Here is a 20575-nt window from a genome sequence, read left to right as displayed (position 1 = left end):
GCCGCTACGACGGAATACCGTCCCTCGATCGTGACCCTCGCTGGCAGGTGCGTCTGAGCACCAGCTGACAAAGGACGCCTGCTTTGAAATCCGCAGCAGGCAGACAATGCCCGTTCTCCGAAGTACTTTGCCGCTTCAAGACAGAAGAAGGCAGAACGCACGTGGGCGAGGCGATTGAAGGCGAAACAAACAAACAAAAAACCACTGACTGCATTGTGAGTCTGGCTGAAGCCGACTTTGCCGTGGCGGTCCAATGATTAGGCAGGTGCCAGGGACCGGGGGTTCGCTTGAATTGTCGGCGGTACGGGTTTCGCAAGTCAGGGTACTCGACTGGCCCGGCTGCTCGGCTGCTCTGGAGAGGCATGGTGCGCTTTCCAGCCGTATCGCGCGGCAATAAGGAGCCGGATATGACAGAGGACGGTGCAGATAGCCAAAGACTCGAAAATCGCTCATTTTTGGAATCCACACTGGTCAGGAGTGACAATGACAGGACAGTCAGGAATGAGCTGTTCGACTCGAGGGGGGCCATCGTCTCCATTATTATTGTCGAATCGAACTGGACACGGGGGGGGGGAAAGACCAGCACGGCCTCGGCTGGCATTGCATGGCATTACATGGCATTGGCATTGGCATTGCTCACTTCCAGTCTGCTGGTGCGAGATAGGCGCTGGCCCCAAGCCAAGCCTCACTGATCGGCCTGGGTCGATGCCCTCAGCCAGTCTGTCAGGTGTTCCCGCTGGCATGGCCTCCGCTATTGCGACAGCATGCATCTGTGGGCTGGGTCTTTGGGTCTTGGGTTCTGGGGGAGCCCAGAGGCTTGGGAGGGAGCAGGGCGGAGGAGGGGCGGAGGGAGGGCTGGGAGGAAGCTGCCAACAATTCAACCTTGCTTGCCGTGACCCATCGTCATCCCCAAGCCGCTCCTGGAGGGCGCCAGAGCTGCCAGCTACATGTCAAGATCATAATGTGCCAGAATGACGGAGGGCCAGAGGGCCAGAGGACTCGGCCAGGGCAGGACTTAGTCGCCGGTGCTGGTGCTTGTGCATGTGCTTGTGCTTGTTGAGACGAGGGCATAGCGCAGTCCATATCTCTCGACTGTCGCACTAGTATGCCCTAGCAGTTGGAGCCCATGATCGTGTATAGCACCGTCGGCGATGGGTACCTTGCCGTGCTCATTAAAGACGATTCCCGTCTACGGTTAGTTGGGGGGGGGGGCCTTTGTGCTCGGTATCAGGGCAAAGCCAACGATATCCAGACTTGTCCCACTCCTTGGCCGGCTTACACCAAGGCTGGGCCGGTACATCGCTCGCGTCCGCACCAACACGGTGCTGCGGACCAAGAAATGTCCCACCTTGTCCACAATCTTTCCCCAGAGCCTAAGCGACCGATTGCTGCCAGTCACTGATCGCTGTTGGCGCACTGACTGATTTGAGTGTCGAACAAGCCTGGCAAAGAGGATGCCCACATCCAATAATACCCTCAGTCACAACCCCCGTCTGTCCCCTTCTCCTGCATTTCTTTGGATGTCGAGTTGCATTGCATATTGGACTGGCCTCGCCTCGCCTCGCCGCTCTCGCACCTGGGCCCTGCGCCTAGTACCCTACATCTCCTAGCTAGCATTGCCCTCTTGAACGGGACCCTCCCCATCTTCCTGGAATATCTTTCCTGTCTTTTGCAAAACTCGACCTCTACTCTTCCTGCTTCCCACATCCTGTGAGATCGAGAAGAAGCAATCGCCCTTCTACCCTTGGATCTGATTTTATTTGTGATACCCCAGCCACGACCCCGACCAATCCACAATATTCCCCGGCTCTTGGCTCTCGACGACTCGCCATCTCGCCTTCTTCCACTGCGACGGTAGATCTCGCACCGTTTCAGGTACCACCCGCGACGCCACCTCGACCTACCGTATCATCACCATATCACACTGCTGTCTCGCTGGCTACACGAACCCGTCTGCATCTGGACGTACTTGCTTGGCAACAAGTATCAATTTCTCGGCATTGGTCGTACCTGTCTCAAAGTCCCATCGTCACATATAAACCACTCGGGCTGCTGTCCACCATCTGACACCTCATTGTTGAGAGCATCCTCCCTCTCAACATTCCCTCTCGACGTCGTCAAGGAGCAACGCAGAAACAGACAAGAGAAGCCTGCAGAGAAGGCCAGACGCAGCAGTCATTCTCCGCTGAGCCCCTCGGCCCCTCCCCATCGAACTCTCGCCCCCATCCGCCCCCCTCGCCCCCACCCGTCTTGGAGGGTGGTGAACTTACCTCGCCTGCACCGTGCGAGTGTCGACTGCTTAAATCACGCCCGCGGGCACGCTCAGCTGCCTCGTCCACGAGCTGCCAGACTTCGTTCACTGTCAGCAACGGGAAACGTCTGGACTCGGTAACTCCGGTTCTGCCAGTTCCAGCGCGCCTCTACTTGTGCCCGCTCCAAATCTTGCTATCCGGCCCTTCTTAGCCGCCTCTTGACGTCTTAGCCTCCCACCCCAGAGTGAGGGGGTGAACCAGGCCTTGGGGATTTTACTGGGGCAAGCGGCACCACCTCGAAACGGACAGCCTTCCAAACTCAATCTAGTCATTAACCTACCTCCCTCCTTCCTTCCTTCCTCCTTCCCGAAGTCCGTAATGGCATCCTCGACCATGCTAGGCCCTCCTGCATTGTCTCAACAACCCTCCGCCCCGATCTCTGCAGTTCCAGCCTCACCCGCTGCAACATCAACCTCAGGTAATTATTCCACCATCCCTTGCCTTCTTTGTCAACATGTCTCACTCCAGACTGCCTAAACCACTCGAGATAACTCAACTCCTACGATTATTCTAGAACCTGCACAAGACGACTGCAGCCTGTCGTCGTCCTCTCCGCCCCAGTTTGCCACGAACCTCTCAAATCCAATATATGAGGAGAGCGATGAAGACTCCGAGAGTGTCGCACACAACGAACCAGTGACCCCCGTGAGCGGCAGACAGTCCTCGGAATTTCGCACCCACAGGGCCCACGACAACCAGGGTCATCCCGACATCACTGACTCTTCTCTGATCCCTTTTCCCTCGATAGAGTCCGACGGCGCCACTGTTCCACAGTCGAAAATCGATTTGCGCAAAGGACCCTTCGCCAACCATAACTTCGAGGCCAACATCAACACGCAGATTGCTGCTGATACCTCAGTCGCCCCTCAAAGGACGCCCGTCAGTCCCAGGAAGAGCATATCCACGAGACCAATCTCGCCGCCCTCCACCGCTAGGACATCCGCCGACGAGTCGCAGCCAGGCTCCGTGAAAGACTCGCGACGCAGCACGCGTACCTCTACCAGCTTTAAACGCACCATGTCAAATCTCTTCAAGCGCAATGGCCAACAGGGCGACGACGACCAGCCCGTGGTCGTTGTCGCTCACCAGGACTCCCTCGAGGCCAACCGGAGGTGGTCCATGAACAGGTCAACAGCCACCACGCCTGGCTCCAATACACCACCTTCGCCCGGCACACAGACGTACGATAACAAGCAGCGCAGTAAGAATCTGCTAGCTCCGACGCCTGAGGACTTCTTGCACCACAAGAAGAACCGCGCCTCAACAGGTCTCACGCTCCGCAACCGTGCAGTCAACTTTGCTACCGGCAATGGACGCAACTCGAAGAAGCAAGCCAGTCTAAGACGGGCTAGCAGTTTTGATGGTGGCCAGAACCGTGAAGCACAAGACGGCCAGCTCGGTCCTGCGGCAGTCTTCTACGCGAGACCAGAAGCTGGTGTTGGCGTCAAGGCCCGGCGATTAAGCCTGAGCCTGCCCGACGAATTGACAATTGACGTTGGCGACCTCCTCAACGAGTTCGAGTACAAGCACAAGCATCCCTTCGCACGACAATTGACGCGGACGTTGGGCAAGGGCGCCACGAGCACCGTCCGGATCATGTCGCGCAAGGGTTTCCCGGAGGAATTGTACGCGGTCAAGTGCTTCCGGAGCAAGGACAAGTCAGACACGAAGGAGGAATATGAGAAGAAGATCAAGTCCGAGTATAGCCTCGCCAAGAGCCTACACCATCCCAACATCGTCGAGACTGTGCGCCTGTGCATTGACCACGGGCGATGGAACCACGTCATGGAGTACTGTTCTGAGGGCGACCTCCACACCTTGCTCACGAAGAAGTACCTCCTGAATGAGGATCGGGAAAAGGATCGCCTTTGTCTGTTCAAGCAGTTGGTCCAGGGGCTCAACTACCTGCACAGCAACGGTATCGCGCACCGAGACATCAAGCCTGAGAATCTGCTCATGACCAGCGACAGCAAACTGAAAATCACCGACTTTGGCGTCACAGAGGTATTCTGTGGGATCCATCCTGCCGCAAGGGAATCAGGCGGCGAGTGTGGCCGACAGATGAATGGAGAAGTTCGGATGTGCAATCCTGGGATCTGCGGAAGTCAGCCATACATGGCCCCCGAGGTCCTGGCCAGGGATCGGCAGTATGACCCGCGCATGCTTGACGTTTGGAGTGCTGCTTGCGTGATGCTCAACATGATGACCTCGGCAAACCTATGGGAGAAGGCCGTTTGGGGCGCACAGGGATGTCGGAGCTATGATATGCTCGTTCAGTCGTTTGACAAGTGGAATGCCGAACACATCGACGGCAACGCAACTATCACCGAGAACGATTATCCTACATACTTGCCCTTCGACAAGGGTGTCAACAGGCCAGCACTACGTCGGATCTTGCTTATGATGCTGAATCCCAACCCCAAGAAGCGGGCCACCATAACTGAGATCGCCAACATCCGATTCATGAAGAATATCCAGTGCTGCCAGCCGGAGAGCTATGACGATCCTGACGTGGTCATTGACGCCACCAAGAGTTCATCGTTCAATCTCAAGACCACAAAGACATTCTGCCATAACCACTTGCCACCCAAGTGGGAGAACAGCCATTCCCTGCCGCCGATGCCCGGCAAGGCTGGTTACTGATAACGGCAGCCAACAATTCAGGCGACACTGCGGAATCGGACAGAGGCAGTACTTATATTTTAATTCCTTACATGGGCATGGCAGCCTGGCACGAGGGACGAGATCCACAATGGGTATAACGGAGCAGGCAAGGTAGACCTGGGCGACCTTCGCATTTGCAGCCACTGGCACAGGCGTTGATGGTTATTCTGGGCGCGTTGACTTTGGGAAATGTGAGAAGCGGTTGTGCTATACAACGTCACAAACTGGAACAAGTGTTATTTCCGTTTGGTTCATGTGGGCTAGACCCCGTATAATACAGCAAGGGTCCCGCCCACTCCTTCCGATTCTATAGCTTGACTCACAGGAGCAAGAGCACGGAAGTGATGGGTGCCGGGCGAAAGAGGACAGCAAGAGAACCTCGTTAATCGATCGGCAGAAGCCCAAATGTACATAGCCAATCAAAGCCGTCTACCCGCGTCGTTACTAGTCTCGTTTTAATCGACAGCAGTACATACAGATCACTGTTTGACCTCCCGCCTGGACCTGCGCGGGATGTAGCATCGTGAGTTTCCAACTGCCATGGAATGGCTAACTTAAGCCCCTGATTGCAGAGCAGTCGGCAGCGCCCTGAGATTAGAGTTTGCCTCCTTGTCCGACACCGCGTCAGGTTGCCATTGTACAAAGGTGAACCTGTCCGTCATGTGTGGCCATGTCGTGCTGCCGCCGTCTTCTTCTTCTAAAACCTCCCCTTGTAAGTGCAGGGCCTCCACTCTCTTCCTCCGTCTCCCTCTCCTCACTGCCCCCTCCGTCCTGAAGCTTTAGCTGATGTCAAGCACAATGGACCAATGCAAGGGCGAACACTGGAGAAGCGGTTGTTAATTGCCCCTATCTTGTCCACCGAACGTTGTGCCCGTCCTCTTCCAGACACCGACCGACGAATAACCTTCACTAGTCCTATAGTTCTCCTCAGGAGTGACAGTCCACGCTGCCAAGCAACTCCCACAGCCTGCCCCGAGGCCTCAAGTTTGACGATCGATGACCGCCCCTGGCAGGTCCCTCGACCTTGGCACACGCAAGTCAGACAATCTGTGTGACCCCCACGGCCTTGCCTACCGCCAGCGACCAGCGCCTCCCGGGAGTCCGCACCGGAATCTTCAAGTCCGCACGGTACTGGCAGGTGGTCTTGCTTTGGTTTGGAGCCCCTCCCACCCTTTTTTGGTGCTACCACACCTGGACCGGCGAGACGACGAAAGAGGCGTTCCCCCATCCCCCTCCATGACATGGTTGGCTTCCCCGGATTTTCCCTTCTGGACGTTCCCGCTAGTGCTTCCTTGCTTCTTCTGCTTCCTTGCTTTCCTGGCTCGCCTGCCTGGCTGGCTTACCTTCGCTTTGCGAAACTGGTGTCGTACAGCAGCTTTCTACCGTGGCTTTGGAATGTTCGCTCCGGGGGGGGAGCACCTTGGATCGGAGCTTAGGAGGCGGTGGCCCTCTCTCGTGCGGTCAGCGATTTGCATACCAGCTGGTCAGCCCGTCAGCCACTCGGTGATTGAGAGAGACAGAGAGAGAGAGCGCGGGGGTTGCTATGTGAAGTCAAGTCACCCGTTGAGGCCGGGCCTGTCACTTTAACGGTCGCCGCCTCGCCCCCGTCATCCATCCATGCATCCATCGACCCCACCATGCCAGCCCAGGCGTGGCAGGCTGGGACGGTGCGGGATCGTGATGATGCTGCCACGCCGGTGGTGTCGAGGGCGGTCATCGGTCTCGGGGGTGACAGTAAGCCTCGCAGCCAGCTGGGACACTCCGATACGTGGCGAACGCGAGGAGCAGATCCTCCTCCTCCCTTCCCTCCTGCAACCGTTGTCGCCTGCAGCCAGGCGGTTCCTTCTGGCCGGCCCCAGACAGCCCCATGGGGTGGTGGTGGTGGTGTGGTGCGATGCAATGCAGATGCAGATGCAGATGCAATGTGCTTGCGTCCGCCGTCGATGAGGAGTCGTGTGTCTGTGTGTATGGCACCAACTCCGATGCTGCAAGTCCGTTTGGTCCTTATCTACGAGCAATAGGCATGCCTGGCTGCCTGTTTGCAAAACACTAAATTCCCGAGCTCGGACTAGTCGTCTGCGACGATGCTCGCTCGCCAGCCAAGCTCACTGAATCACATCATACATGAACCTGAGCTTGAGCATGACATAGCCATGAACATGAACATGAACATGAACATGAACATGAACATGAACATGAACGAAGTCGCCGGCGACCGCCCCGGAAGCCGACTGTCGGCCGATGTGAATTCCCCAGTGGGGGCAGCCCGTTGCTAACTCACCTCCCTCTACTGTAGGAGTCCTGACCGGGTCGGTCGAGCTTGTTTCCTGTCGACTGCGGCCGGTGCCGCTAGGATCGGATCCTTGGCCTGCAAGTCTTGCGTCGGCGGGCCGCACTTGCCATCCCAGGATTGTCCCGTCCCCAAGCTTCTTGACTCTTGACCTCAGCCCTTGGTGTCGCCAAGAGGCTCAAGCCCCTTTGGGCGATGACCTGGACATTGCAGCGCAGATCTTATTATTTGGAAGCTTGAATCAGCTTCCGGATCTACCAGAGTGATGCCCCGTCGCCGCTGATCTATTTTTGTCGGGGCTGCGGGACGCGTGTATTGTGTGTGTGTGTGTGTGTTCGCTCATCTTTGGGTGCTTGGGTATGTGTGTGCTCTCTCCCCACGGGGACCCCGAGTGACTAAGTGGTGATCCGTCACGTTGATCGATCACCGAGCAGGCAGTGTTCCTATTACACGGGCATGGGATAGAACAATGGAGAAGGACACCGCCGAGCCCCAATGCCGGCCCCTTGCGGCTGAGAATGGTCCAGAGGGCCACCGACACAGTTCTGAGGTCACAAATTCCCCTAGAGTCGTCACTCCGGAACGAGTCGTGAGACACTTGCTGACGGCTGCCCCGGCTACCAGAGTGTCAGTCTCACTGGGCGGTTTTAGAATTTCTTGGGTGAATAACCAGCAGAAGCAGGCAGCCCGCGAGAGAGAGCTTTCCGGGCAGTACCCAAAGGACAAGCCCATGTATCTCGAGTCGTCCTCCGTCGGTTCACCGTTTCCGTAACGTCTCGTGCGACCCACGACAGCTGAAAGCCTTGGCTGTACTGCCGATCAGAAACCAAATCCCCCTGGAGCCGGGTACCTCGACGAGGGCCACAGGGAAAGAGAGAGAGGGATTCGTCCGTCCGTCCTATTGTGTGCCCTCTGCCCAGCCTTGCACGGTCACGGGCGTCGCATCGGGGCGTTGTCGCACGGGTCCAGAACGCTCCTGTCTCCCCCAGTTGGGCGCCAGCCTCGCACCGCCCTGCCAGCCGGCACAGGAGAGCACAAGAACCCAAATCAATTTTAAACAAGTTAGACGCATACCAAGACGGGTAATGCGCAAGGACAGAAACGCTCACACGCACACACGCCTGTCCGGATCAGATCCCCCCCCCCCCCCCTCGTCATTGTTCCCGGGGAAGCGGGCGATTCGCCCATCGGAATGCGAGCGCGGAGTGAGCGGGCAAGGAAGGGGCAGAGCAGACAGAGGGGACAGACCGACATCCAGACACGCTGCCAGTCCTGCCAGCTCACCGATGGGACGAGCCGCGCCCTCCCAGTCCGGAGGGGACGAGGCGCTGTGCGCCCAAGATGAAGCATCGTCTCAACAATAGACATGCTGCGCGTACGTGTGCGTGCTTCGCCCGTGAAACAAATGCCAACCCCCGTCACCGTACCTACATATATGGATCGCCGCCCTCCCTAGGCGGCTTGGCGCCAATCGGCGGCTGTCGCGTCGTTGAACCGCCAAGTCGCCTATAGAATGTGACAAGCCACCCTTTAGACTACCCTTCCCCCCAACACAACACGGCCACGACGACTACGACACGGACACGAACACACCTAACTTGTGTTTCGTTATTGCCCAGGAAAAGCAATACATTCTCTCCTCCTCTCCGTTATTACTATACTACCCAAACTGCTCTGCCACCGTGGCTAGCCAGCGTCACACGTCCAGCCTTTCCTACCCAGAGGCCCGAGTGCGACGCAAGTGGCCAGCTTGGCGCGAGCACCGGAGGGCCTCGATCCCGTCCGGCAGTTGAAAGAGGGACTGCTTGCCTGGGCCATGTTTGTCTGTGTGCGTGCGTGCTGTTTGTGCTCGAGATCGGGATGGGAAAAGAGCGGTAAGGAGAAGTAGAGCAGTCGTCACCCACCTCCTGCATTTGCAGCCCTGCCCGGTCCCCCCCCCCGAGGGATGCCAGTGAGGCCCAGGACCAAGGTGCGTGCAGTGCGCGGCAAAAGCTTGTCAGGCATCACCACATCCCCAGGCTTTTTCTTCCATTTGTCTCGGGGGGGTATTTGGCCTCTGTGAATGACCTGCGCCCGATCCCTTCTGGGCGAGCCCGAGGATACATTAGACGAGAAATCTTGATTAGACCTGTCTTCTTGGCTTGCCTCGCCCGGCTGCCGGCTAAATCTGGCGAGGCTCATGGACTTGGCTTTCGGACTGTGCAAAGTCAAAACTGCTGAGCCGGAGAGGCGAATCGCACGTGCGTTGCTCGCTGAAGGCCTTGTGCGATCGTTGATTCTGATTGGGGTATGTATGTAATGCCTAACAGACGCTCCTGCCCATGTGTAAACTCCCGCAAGCAAACTCCTAAACATGTTGACCGACACCCGTTGTGTCATTATCCTGTACCGCCCGGGACGTTGTGCTGGTGTGTGTTTGTTGTATGTACATGCTCGAGATGGTGAAATAATTCCAATGGCCTGGTTGTTTCTATCATACTTTCCACCAGTACACAGCCCACTCGTTCTAATGCGCGAGACCTTCGCTGGTGACATATTCTGGAGGAGGCTCGTCTTCTCCTGTATTCTCCATCCATGCCTCGTATTCGTCGTCGGTTGCGCCTTCACCCTGCGGAGTGGAGGTGCCGAAGGAATACTTGCTTTCTTCGGAAGGCTTGGCGGGAGGCGTCCCGCTGCTATCATCTCCGGGTGACCCATCCATCACGAACGGGTCCAAATCTTCCTCCGCGTCTTCTACATAAGGATGCCGATATGCATCTGCCTCATCAGGTAGCGGGCTTGTTGGTTCCGAGTCGGCGATGGGAGCCTCGACCACGAGCATGTCCTCACCCTGTCCATGCATGTCCTCATCTGTGCGCCGCCGCCGCTTAGGCAACGGAGGCGGTGGAACGGGTCGCCGCTTCGTGTCCTGGGCTTTCGCATCAACAGATGCCCGCTCAGGCAGCGGAGGGGCAGCTACCGGTTTCCTTCTGGGCACTGGTATTGCTGTCTTTGTCTTCTTATCCGGCATGGGTAGAGGAATTCCGGGAGGAGGGAGCGGTCTGCCTCCGCCCATCGGCTTGCTCAGGTCAAGTTGAGGCTCTACCTCTCCTCCATGTCCATTCTTTACCGGGTCGTTTCCGTGACGCTGTAGGGCGTTCAGACCCCATCGTCGCGCCGCCCCAGCCGCGCTAGAGACAGCAGCGAGACTGGTCGGGATCCGCTTGGTCGAATCCGTATTGGAATTCCCTGTCGCGGTTGTGGACGCAGAATCCGTGGTATTCTCCCTTTTCAGAAAGAGCCCACGCGTCAGCGATCCGGTATTCGTCTTCGAAGATTTGACAGATGGGGTCGGGGAGCCACCAGTCCCAGAGCTGCCCTCGCCCGGGTTGCTGTTGGTCGAAGATGCGGTACCCCGGCGCGGCAGCTTGGGCGTCTCCTCTTGATCTGTTTCCTTGTCCGTATTCTCTTTGGATGAGGTGTTGGAATGCCCGGAGGCGATCGATATTATCGAGTCTCTGTGCGGAGACGCGAGGGGCGAGCCCGAGCCAGAAGCAGCCTTCGATCTGGACGAAAGTCTGGCCATAGCAGTAGCTGCTGAGCTTTCTCCTGGTGGGGACGAAGGCTTGAATACATCAGCATTCACGGTTTCGGTTGAAACAATTGGGATTGGCTCCCCAACAAAAGAGCCAGACCTGACAGGACGCTGTTTCGCCTGCGTCTCTTTTTTGACGTCGATGCTTGTAGACGAGGCGTCCGCCTTTATGTGCTTAGGCTCTATACTGTCCACTGTAGGGGAAGATGGATTGGTCTGCGGGGCTTTGCTGCCTCTGCCCAGCTTGAGCCCAAATAGGCTGGTCGATGGTGACGTTTGCATAGGCTCGATCACAGGCATGCTCTGACTCTTCTCCATCGGCGGCAGCTCAGAGTTTGGAGGCGTCCCGGTGTCCAAAGTCTCCACATCGTCGACTTCTCCGACCTGTGCTGCTGTGGTCTCCGGGTCCAAGGATGGCTCCACGGCATCGTCCCCTTCAAAAATGCCCCCTCTCCATCTCTTATGCTCGGTCTTGAAGAACGGGGTGTCGTCCCAGAATGGCAGGACGAGTGTCTCGGCGACGACCTCTTTGATGCGAGCTTCAATCTGCCGAAGAATCACGGTGTACGTGATCTGTCTGGAGCTCACAATAGGTTCGATGGTCATTTCCATCTTGGGCATCTGTGAGAAGGAAAACCACACCCGGTTGCTTGGGGGTGGCTTGATCTTGAAAAGCAAGTGGCCTTCCATCTTCCGCAGCGCGACGGACAGGACCAAGTTGACCTCACGAGCCTTGAGCCGGGCTCCAAGGTCAAGTCGAGCAACAGCAGCAACCTCGATCCGGAAATTACCCGTGTACTTCACATCGGCTTCCATACAGCATTCTCCTTCAACCGTTAGGTCTCTGTGACGGAGGTTTGTAAAGAAGGGAGCGGACTCCCCGGTATCGATCTTGCGAATCTCGATGCTGGACAAGAAGGCAGGGCGCTTGACCCGGCTGATCTTTTTGGTCAGCTTCTCTCGGATGAAGGCTTCAATGTCCGCAGTCTTATAAAGTCCTAGGAAGAGCCTCCCGATCATAGCATTCAGCCATCTGCTCTGTAGGTGCTCCTCGGACGAATGGAGTTTCTGCACCAAAGAGATGACGTTCTTGACGTCGAAAGTTAGTGGCCGAGCCGCTCTCTCCCCTGTGGGGAATGCCTGTTCCTGATTTCGCAGCAGGGCGAAGTAGAAGTCCTCCTTCGCAGAGCAGTTTTCCGAGAAGAGATAGAATGGCTTGGAAATCTGGCTATCCGGCGGCAACTCTGAGGGGACAACAGTCCGTCGCGAGAGACAAATAGCATTCCTTTTGATGAAAAGCTCCCCTTCCGGTGTCACGTCGCCACCGGAATATATACTGACATCGTGGTGGGTCAGAGATATGACATGTCGGACTTCGAGTTGCTCGTCGTCATCGAATAGCATGAGATGGCCATGTCTACAAGAAAGCAAGGTCAGCATGGGACGGCCACGAGGGATTTGGGAGGGTTGTACCTCAACACCACATAGAAGACATTTCCAGCCTTCTTTGGCCGCAGGCTAACACTCTTGCCGTTGTCTAAGGGGCCTGGGTTCTGCTTTCTGTCGAATATGCTCCGATACATAGTCTGATACACGCTCTGACTGGGAGCTGCTACTGTCGTGGAGCCAACAGGCGTTGATCGTTCGATGGGCTTGGCATTGATGCCCATGGGCGTGTACTCTCGGCAGACGGCGAAGTAGCCGGCTGCAGTCTCTGCATCGTGGAGACTGGCGGCCTTGGACTTTGCCTGTTCCTTCGTTTCTTTCTGAGCAGCCTGCAGAGGCGCGAGGTCGTCGCCCGGCTGGACGAGATCGTCCGCTCCAGTGTCCCCGCTTAGATCGGCATCTTGTCGACGAGGTAAGGTGAAGTGGGCATGCAGAAATATCGTAAGGACAAGAAGAGGAAGGAAGGTGACGCCACCCAAGAGGTAGGTCAGCAAGAAGGTGGTCCAGCCCCCCATTGTTGCGTTCTTGGGGAGGGGATGGAAGCCGGCGAAGCTGCAGCAGCTCTAAGGCGGGTTCGGAAGGTCGGTCGAGGTGTTACGCTCTCCCTCGCCTCAGTACGCAGCATGAAATCATAAAGTCGAATGATTCTGGGCGACTGGTTCGACGCGGTCATTGCATCGCCTCGAGTATAGACGAATTTGGGTCAGACCAGGGCGCGAAGGGGAGGAAGAGAGAGGATTCCGTCCAACGTGTCGGTTTCCTATCATCAGCCGCGTTTGGAGGGCGTGTCTGGCAAGGTCCTCGCTGCTGCACTGGCTAATTTGGGAGCTAGCTTCCGAGGCCCCAGTCCCGCAGTGACGCAGCCGCTTGGGGGCCCAGGATCATCAGATGAGCCTCAAGTCTTGAACATGCCACGCCGAGATTTCAGGGGTGGTTATACTTGTGATTATTACTGGGCATATTTTCTGCACATCCCTATCAGTTCGCATTTGAAATCACTCGCATTCGATGGCCTGGACGGACGCATTGCATCCAAGCATCCTAATAACACATGTCTATGAAAGCATAGAAAGATTGCCCCTCGTCTGTGGGAGTCTAGCCTGATAGTGTGGACCTGTCACACAACAGCATAATGGCACCATGCACATCTCACAGGACTAAAATCTGCAAGCCCGACCGCTCAGTGCTTCTTCCTCAGGAACCCCAGTTAATAAATCCCGCGCATCCAGTTGAGCATAATCTATGTCATCGACGAGGGAGACGCTGGTGTAGGTTGATCACATAACTGCAAATGATCGGATTACGGTGCAAATACGAGATGGTACAGCTGGCACCCGAGTCCCTCATATAGGTACATATATTTGTTTATGATCTCGCTACGGACATCTTTCAACGTGGGGGATACCGTGAGATTTCGGCTTCGTCATAGTAGAATCCAAAGTCACGATGCCGATCTCAAGGCATAGTGCCTGACACACTGTCTATGGAAGCACCGGCTCGGGCAGCTCGGAATTATTGCAAGGGGTCCATGTTAAATCGTAGTCTTCCGAGATTACAAGCGACGGTCAGCAAACTAAACATAGGAACATATCTGGGCGGCAACCGTGGTGAGAAATTTCACAGGCTGAACAGATGGCCACGAGACGGAAAAGGTGGTGCTTGGTGGTTGGATTCTAAAGAGGCGAAGAAGTTGGAAAGTTGGGAGACTAGGAGATTAGGAGATCGACGTTAAACGGTGGAAGACAAGGAGCTTGGAGGTGGGAGGTCAGGAGGAATGTTGAAGCGATGGAATAGACTAATGCAGCGCACGAGATTTGAGGCTAGTTGACCTGTAGGACAACTGATGTTCAACGGAATGCCTGTCGTCTGGCTCTTCAGTTGAGCCCAGGGATCCATCCAGGGGAGCTGCTCCCAGCGGTGGGTTTCTTCCATGTAGAGATACCAGATGACGGGAATTCCAAGTTTGGTCAACCATATTGCCACAAGCTCGTGGTGACGAACGAGCCCTGGAAGATTATCTGGGAGTAGAGATCCATCCCTCGGTCGATCATCACCAATAACCGAGAGATCAAGCAGCTGGAGAACTCGAATTCAATCCGTGTTCCTTCACTTCAGTCCTTGGGCACATTCACAGCGCTCGTCAGGTTCGCGTGTCGAGATTTTGTTGATTGTCGCTTTGCAAAGCGGCTGGGAATCGTAATTCCTCTCAAGAGCCTACACCATCACCCTAGACCACACGTCGAGTGTGCCCGGTCGTCTGCCCCCAGACGAACATCCCCACGCCTAATCCTCTGTCACCAGAAAACACGGTCGGGAGCCTTGGATGTGTCGTTGGTTCATCTTTTTTTAATTTCCCTAAAAGCATTGCCACATTCCATACCGGACCATGCTAGAAATTTTTCCGTGCCGTATGTGAACCCCGTGCAAAGACAAAGCAAGCAATCGTAAACCACCGGAACCCCTCCCTGATTTCCCCAACCTAGATGGTGGTCTCGTAGGCGACAGGTGCCAGGGTCTCGGGTCGGCTCTCCTTGTACGAGATCGTGCGGGCCTCGCGAGGGGTGGTGGCTTGCCTCTTGACCTGGACGGTGGTGCCCTCGGCCTTGGCCTTGGACTTGAGGGCGGCGTTCTCCTTCACTCGGCGCAGGAAGTCCTCTCGAGATCGCGACAGGCGGACGTGCTCGATGCGGAGGTTGACACGCTTCTCGATGTATCGGTGCTTGACCCGCTTGTAGATGATGACACCGACAGCGGACTTGGTCACGTTGTAGACGACACCGGTCTTGCCGTGGTAGACCTTGTGGGGCATGCTACATTCGCACATGTCAGGATTCCGTGATCCTGTCGAGGTTCGTCGCAGCGGCTCGTTGTGGAAACTTACCCCTTCTGGACGGCACCGTTGGCCTTGATGTCCACAATGTCACCGACCCTGAAGCAGATGTTAGGTGTCTTCCTCCCTAGATCGTTTTTCGAGCTCGGTTTCGGCTTACTTGAACTGGTGCAGGTAGGTGGACAGAGGGATCATACCCTTCTTGCGGAAATCCCGCGAGAAGGCATACTGTTTCGCAAACAGTCAGCATTTCGACGTCCCAGACCATATCCCGTCTCCCTCGACATCGATTGACCCGGTGCAATACGTACGCGAGTGCCTGCACGAAGACCAGCGGCGTGACCCATCTTGACTGATTTGCTGGGTAATTAGTTGAAGAGGTTGTCGTGGTGGTCGTCGTCGGGTTAGGGCGCTGTCAAAGATTTCGGGTACGAGATTGGCAGGTTCGGGTGCTAGGCCAATTGGTGCGGCGGAGGAACGGGTCATGAGAATTTCCGCTGTCCCACATGATTGGCTGATGCTTGCCTACGCCTACACCTCACAAATCCGTCAATTTCTGGCTTCACTCCTCCACCATCGACCGCCAGTCATTCACACCCGGAGTATATTTAACAAATCCGGCACCAATGGCGCCTCCCGCCGGCGATCCTGCCAACAACCCGACGACTTACAGCGGGTTCCTGAGCCTCCTTAATCGTTCACAACCTCAAACTGTCAACCCAATCCAGCAGGCCGACGTCGAAATTATATCAATTTCGTCGGATGATGACGAAACATCTGATGGTGATGACTTGCAACCGGCACCCGAACCAACTGTTATTGCCAGTCTCGGCTCAGAACCGGCACCCGCGCAAATTCCGGCACCAGCGCAGGTCGTAGTTTCCCCCAGACTGGCAGCAGTTCAGCCCGGAGACCTGCAGCCAACATGGGATCTGACCAATATCGGCGAGCGGATCACCCAGCACATTGACAGGTACTGGCCGATAGATAGCCCCCGGCCCATAGTACCCCTGCCAGATTTGCCAAATATGCCAGATTTCGCAGAACCAGCCGCACCATGGAAGAACCGATGTCCCAGTCAGGCCTACACCCCCTCCGGACGCCTGTCAATTACACGCCCACCCAGTACAACGACCACGATGCTGTTTCGGACAGCGTCCTACTTGAGGGTAGGTCTCGATGCCAGTCTTGGTGGAATTTGAGCTAACCTGGCACGCAGTTGATGATCTACGAACCTTGGCTGACACTGAAGTTGGCAATCTTCGAGTGTTCAGCGTGGGCGGACCATTTCTGCCCCGTCCGGCAGCGGGCCAGGCGCCTGTTGTCATCATACCGGCAATACGGTTCAGCACTGGCGCCGATGTGTCCAAAAGTTTCAACAACGCAATGGTAGACCGGGCTGTTGAAGCTGCCAGCTTTCTTATCACCTTTTTCTTGCAACAGCCAGCCCTGATCTACCCCTGGATTCGCATCTCTCCTTGCGCGAAGGCATAGAAGCTGAGCGTCAGGTGGCGGGTTGAACGACGGTCCAGGACTACCTCGGCGGCTGAGAGGATCATGGAATTGGCCCAGGTACTATCTCGATTGCCTGACGGAACTTCTGTCATATTTCTAGTCCTCGGCGTTGATGGACTGACAACAGATGTCGGAAACCTGGCAAAGCTACGAGAATGGTTTCCTCTGTTGAATGTCTGCCTCGTGATCTTGGTCTGGCGGGATTTCTTCACAAGCATACGTGACGGGCAATGGGCGGAACTACAAGATCCTGGCGCTGTTGACCTTTTCCCACCGACATGTCGTGGTATGAGACTTAGAATTTTTCGACTCGACGACCTGTTGGAACGGCGAACCAGACGAGCTCGGGAACTCCTTGAGCTGTGGAGGACGATACAATGGGGCAAAAGGTCAGTAAACCTGCCAATGGATGTTCCAAAATATTGATAAACTGACAACAGGCGGCAGACCTGGCAATCCAAGTGTGCACCTACAGTACACCAAGTATCGCAACAGGTTCCCGGTGTCTCCTAATGGCGAATGGGTGATGAACGGCTCCTTAACCGCTCATCGTTGACTGATCTGGTGCCGGAATGTTTTCAGATGGGGGCGTATTTGCCAGATTTACGGTTGCTATATTGGACGCGGTCCAAAATGGGTGATTTTTCCTGTCGCAAATGGTCGAATCTGGCAGGCATCACAGGAAAACGGACTTTTGCTTCAAAAAATATGGGGCGGATCACATGGGACTGGGCGCATTTATGGCTGGGAAAACTCAATTATTGCTGGAATGGGATACAACTGCCAGGTTCACAATTGAATTAGACAAATCAAACTACGAGAGTCGGGCAGCTCAGCCTACGACACTGGCAAGAAATCTGACATCCAAAGCGCTGGCGCCAAAAAAAGGTGGGGCAAGTCGGCACGGAAATTCCCACCACCCGTCTCCGCACATCTGCCAACAGCAGTGCCTGAAAACTTTCAACCGCCAATTCCATCGCCAAACCATCACCTCCGTCAACCTCCACGAGAGACACAACCAGCAAACATGGCGCCGCTCTCCTACTCCAAGACGGCCAAGGTGCCCAGAAGGTACAGTCAACTCAAAAAGAACTCAATCAGCGTCGTTGACACCCGCTAACTCTCAATTCAACAGACCCTTCGAAGCCGCTCGTCTGTCAGTATAGCCCGGCCACTGAGCAGAAGCTTGTCTCTGCTCATGTCGAAGGTGCACCCAAACTGACCATCATCACACAGCGACTCCGAGTTGAAGCTCGTCGGCGAGTATGGTCTGAAGAACAAGCGCGAGGTCTGGCGTGTCCAGCTCACCCTGTCCAAGATTCGTCGTGCTGCCCGGTATGCACTTTACACTCTACACGATGCACAGACACGTGCCCCAAGTCATTGAGCCTTCGAAGATCTAACAACCTCGCAGTCAGCTGCTCACCCTCGACGAGAAGGACCCCAAGCGTCTCTTCGAAGGCAACGCCCTGATTCGCCGTCTCGTGCGTGTCGGTGTGCTCGACGAGTCCCGCATGAAGCTCGATTACGTGCTCGCCCTCAAGGTCGAGGATTTCCTTGAGCGTCGCCTCCAGACTTGTGTCTACAAGCTCGGCCTCGCCAAGTCCATCCACCACGCCCGTGTCCTCATCCGCCAGCGCCACATCCGTGTCGGCAAGCAGATCGTCAACGTGCCCTCTTTCATCGTCCGACTCGACTCCCAGAAGCACATCGACTTCTCCCTGACCTCGCCCTTCGGTGGTGGCCGCCCCGGCCGTGTCCGAAGAAAGAAGGCCAAGGCCGCCGAGGGTGGCAGCGGCGACGCCGAGGAGGAGGAGGAGGAGTAGATTATACCCATACTCTCCTACCAGGGTCTCTCAGACGGAATGAAAATAAAAATGCATTTGGGCTTGGGCAGCTAGGTTTGCTGGTCACGGAAACGGAAACGGAGTTTTGCGTCATCGATCAAGGCATGCGATGCGACGCCATTAGGTCAATGGAATAAATGAATGACAAGACACGTTTCTTCCCAGATATCGTGACAGTATCTTTGCCTGTTTGTGAGTGTAACACCTCGTACGGGAGCCAGCCTCTCGATATCCATGACTTGTGCTTAACTTGTTCCTCCACCATATCGAACTTCATGCCGACGCAAGATTGTCTATAGCTAGCCCGTTCGGCCCAATTCTCTGTAAATTGCCTCTAAACTGCTAGGAGTCGGCTCTGGGGCGGCTTGCTTTTACCAGGAGCAAGACACGCGAAAGAACATAGGAATGGGACTTGAATCACGAGATGACAAGCTGGACTCATGGCTGGAAAGTTCCAATTGAAGGCTGTCGCCCATGGTATCGTGCATTGAAATTCCGTGGATGCCATTCTCAAAGAGCTGCTAATGTACGAGTTCATCCTTGCCGAGGAACTTGGCCATCGGATCGTCAGCCGCTGTCCGCTTTCGCCGGTAATCTTCAAGCTCCTCCTCCGTGATGCCACTCGCCATCTCTTCCCTCGTCCGTTTCAGATTCTGTTTCTCGCTCTTTGCTTCATCCGTCGCAATGGCTCCCGCGGCGGCAGCCTCTTCCTCGCCGTTATCTTCAGCTGCTTCTTCGAGCAGATTTGCGCCGCTCCGCTGCTTCTCTGATGCCTCCCAGGCCTTCTTGCCGTCTTCGCCTGTGCAGTAGCTGTTCTTGATAGTAGAGTGGCAGCATTCATAGCCCCACTGGAAATTTGACCACCAGCTGCCCCATACCGACGTGTGGTTGTTGATGTAGACATCCTCCGGGTACTTGGACTTCGCAGACGCCTTCGCCCCTTTGACTAAACCGTGCTCGTCGTACTCGACGAAGTGCTCGTTCTCCGTGACGGTCATGTCCCTGAGCGCAGCTGGCATTGCCTGTGTGCTGTCGCCGTACAGCTCGCGTAGCTCCTTTTCCTTCTCCAGCTTCTTCCTCTCGGCCTCTTCACTCTCTTTCTTCCGGTAGAACTCTCCTGCTGTCGGGTTCGCCTGCAGATGCTGGCTTGTGTCTCCCTTCTTCTCCTGGGCCTCCCATGCGTACTTTGTCGCGCGCTCGAACTCGGCGGCATCGCCTGACCCGCGCACGAAGCCCTCCTCCGCGAACAGCTCGGCAGCCTTGTCGGCAGTCGCACCGCCGTCGACGAGCGTCCTTGTCTTTGGGTCGTATTTCGCGGATTCCAGGTCCAGGTTCAGCAAGTATTTGGCCGTGTCCTCCCGTATACGCAGCTGCCTCGTCGAGGTAGGCTGGTGCTTGCTCATGTCCACGTCCTCGGCGTACTTATCACCGGCATCGCCCTCGTCCGCGTCCTCCCCGTCCTCGCCCGCCTGTTTCTTGCGCATCTGCCGCCTGAGCTCCGCCATCTGGTCGTACTCCTCCACGACATGCTTGTAGTCCTTGGCCTCGTAGCCGTTCCACCGGTCGCGCTTCGCGTCCCAGCTGAGCTGTACTTCCTGCACCACGTCGTCGGCCTGGATGTTCTTTCCCGTGTATTTGGCACCCTTTTTCCTGGGCCTCTCGAGGCATTCCTTGGCTTTGTGGCCCATCGCGCCGCAGTTTTCGCATGCACCCTTGCGGAACTTTGTCGCGGCTTTGCCCTTCTTGCCTCGGTCGTACCATGTTGAGTCTTGCTCTTTCTTTTGAAGACGCTGATGCTCAAGGTAGTCTGTCTCCTCCCCCTCGCCGGCATAGAATGGTCGCTTGGAGATGAAGTTTGGGATGTAGGCGTTCTCTTCCTTGTTGGGCGCAGTCGAGGCATCCCGCCGGGAGGGCGGCGGCGGCGGAGGCATGGCGGCAAATGATACGGAGTGCTGAAAGTCGGTTGATGAGTGTAGGGAGGTATCAAGGAGTTGACAGCGTGCCGTTCCAGAGTATTCGCAGGTGCGTGCAGGAGATTCAGGTCTCTCTTGATGCTCAAGGAAGAAGTTGAGGAAATGGATGCAAGTTGACTGAATT

The 20575-nt window shown here is 56.0% G+C and overlaps 7 protein-coding genes across 7 annotated transcripts; 4 read left to right on the top strand and 3 right to left on the bottom strand.

Annotated features, from left to right (window-relative positions):
- Positions 1-2630: 2630 nt before the first annotated feature.
- On the top strand, positions 2631-4955 carry INS49_001422 (uncharacterized protein; the record flags this gene model as incomplete). Its single annotated transcript, XM_043162251.1, has 2 exons — positions 2631-2730; positions 2827-4955. The coding sequence occupies 2 exons, from the start codon at positions 2631-2633 to the stop codon at positions 4953-4955; spliced, it is 2229 nt and encodes a 742-aa protein (XP_043030757.1).
- A 1658-nt stretch (positions 4956-6613) lies between these two features.
- Positions 6614-7281, top strand: INS49_001421 (uncharacterized protein; the record flags this gene model as incomplete). Its single annotated transcript, XM_043162250.1, has 3 exons — positions 6614-6710; positions 7128-7219; positions 7276-7281. The coding sequence occupies 3 exons, from the start codon at positions 6614-6616 to the stop codon at positions 7279-7281; spliced, it is 195 nt and encodes a 64-aa protein (XP_043030756.1).
- Positions 7282-9772: 2491 nt separating this feature from the next.
- Positions 9773-12801, bottom strand: INS49_001420 (uncharacterized protein; the record flags this gene model as incomplete). The annotated part of the gene is made up of 2 exons (XM_043162249.1): positions 9773-12257; positions 12314-12801. The coding sequence occupies 2 exons, from the start codon at positions 12799-12801 to the stop codon at positions 9773-9775; spliced, it is 2973 nt and encodes a 990-aa protein (XP_043030755.1).
- A 1964-nt stretch (positions 12802-14765) lies between these two features.
- Positions 14766-15463, bottom strand: INS49_001419 (uncharacterized protein; the record flags this gene model as incomplete). Its single annotated transcript, XM_043162248.1, has 4 exons — positions 14766-15096; positions 15168-15215; positions 15277-15344; positions 15428-15463. 4 exons carry the CDS (start codon positions 15461-15463, stop codon positions 14766-14768), a joined length of 483 nt encoding a protein of 160 aa, XP_043030754.1.
- Positions 15464-15742: 279 nt separating this feature from the next.
- Positions 15743-16610, top strand: INS49_001418 (uncharacterized protein; the record flags this gene model as incomplete). The annotated part of the gene is made up of 3 exons (XM_043162247.1): positions 15743-16089; positions 16161-16285; positions 16336-16610. The coding sequence occupies 3 exons, from the start codon at positions 15743-15745 to the stop codon at positions 16608-16610; spliced, it is 747 nt and encodes a 248-aa protein (XP_043030753.1).
- A 1048-nt stretch (positions 16611-17658) lies between these two features.
- Positions 17659-18457, top strand: INS49_001417 (uncharacterized protein; the record flags this gene model as incomplete). Its single annotated transcript, XM_043162246.1, has 4 exons — positions 17659-17702; positions 17767-17787; positions 17868-17966; positions 18046-18457. The coding sequence occupies 4 exons, from the start codon at positions 17659-17661 to the stop codon at positions 18455-18457; spliced, it is 576 nt and encodes a 191-aa protein (XP_043030752.1).
- Positions 18458-18999: 542 nt separating this feature from the next.
- Positions 19000-20409, bottom strand: INS49_001416 (uncharacterized protein; the record flags this gene model as incomplete). Its single annotated transcript, XM_043162245.1, has 1 exon — positions 19000-20409. The coding sequence occupies one exon, from the start codon at positions 20407-20409 to the stop codon at positions 19000-19002; it is 1410 nt and encodes a 469-aa protein (XP_043030751.1).
- Positions 20410-20575: the final 166 nt, after the last annotated feature.

Source organism: Diaporthe citri (genome assembly GCF_014595645.1).
Source record: "Diaporthe citri strain NFHF-8-4 chromosome Unknown scaffold_1, whole genome shotgun sequence".
NCBI lineage: Eukaryota > Fungi > Ascomycota > Sordariomycetes > Diaporthales > Diaporthaceae > Diaporthe > Diaporthe citri.
This window is presented reverse-complemented; position numbering and strand designations above follow the sequence as displayed.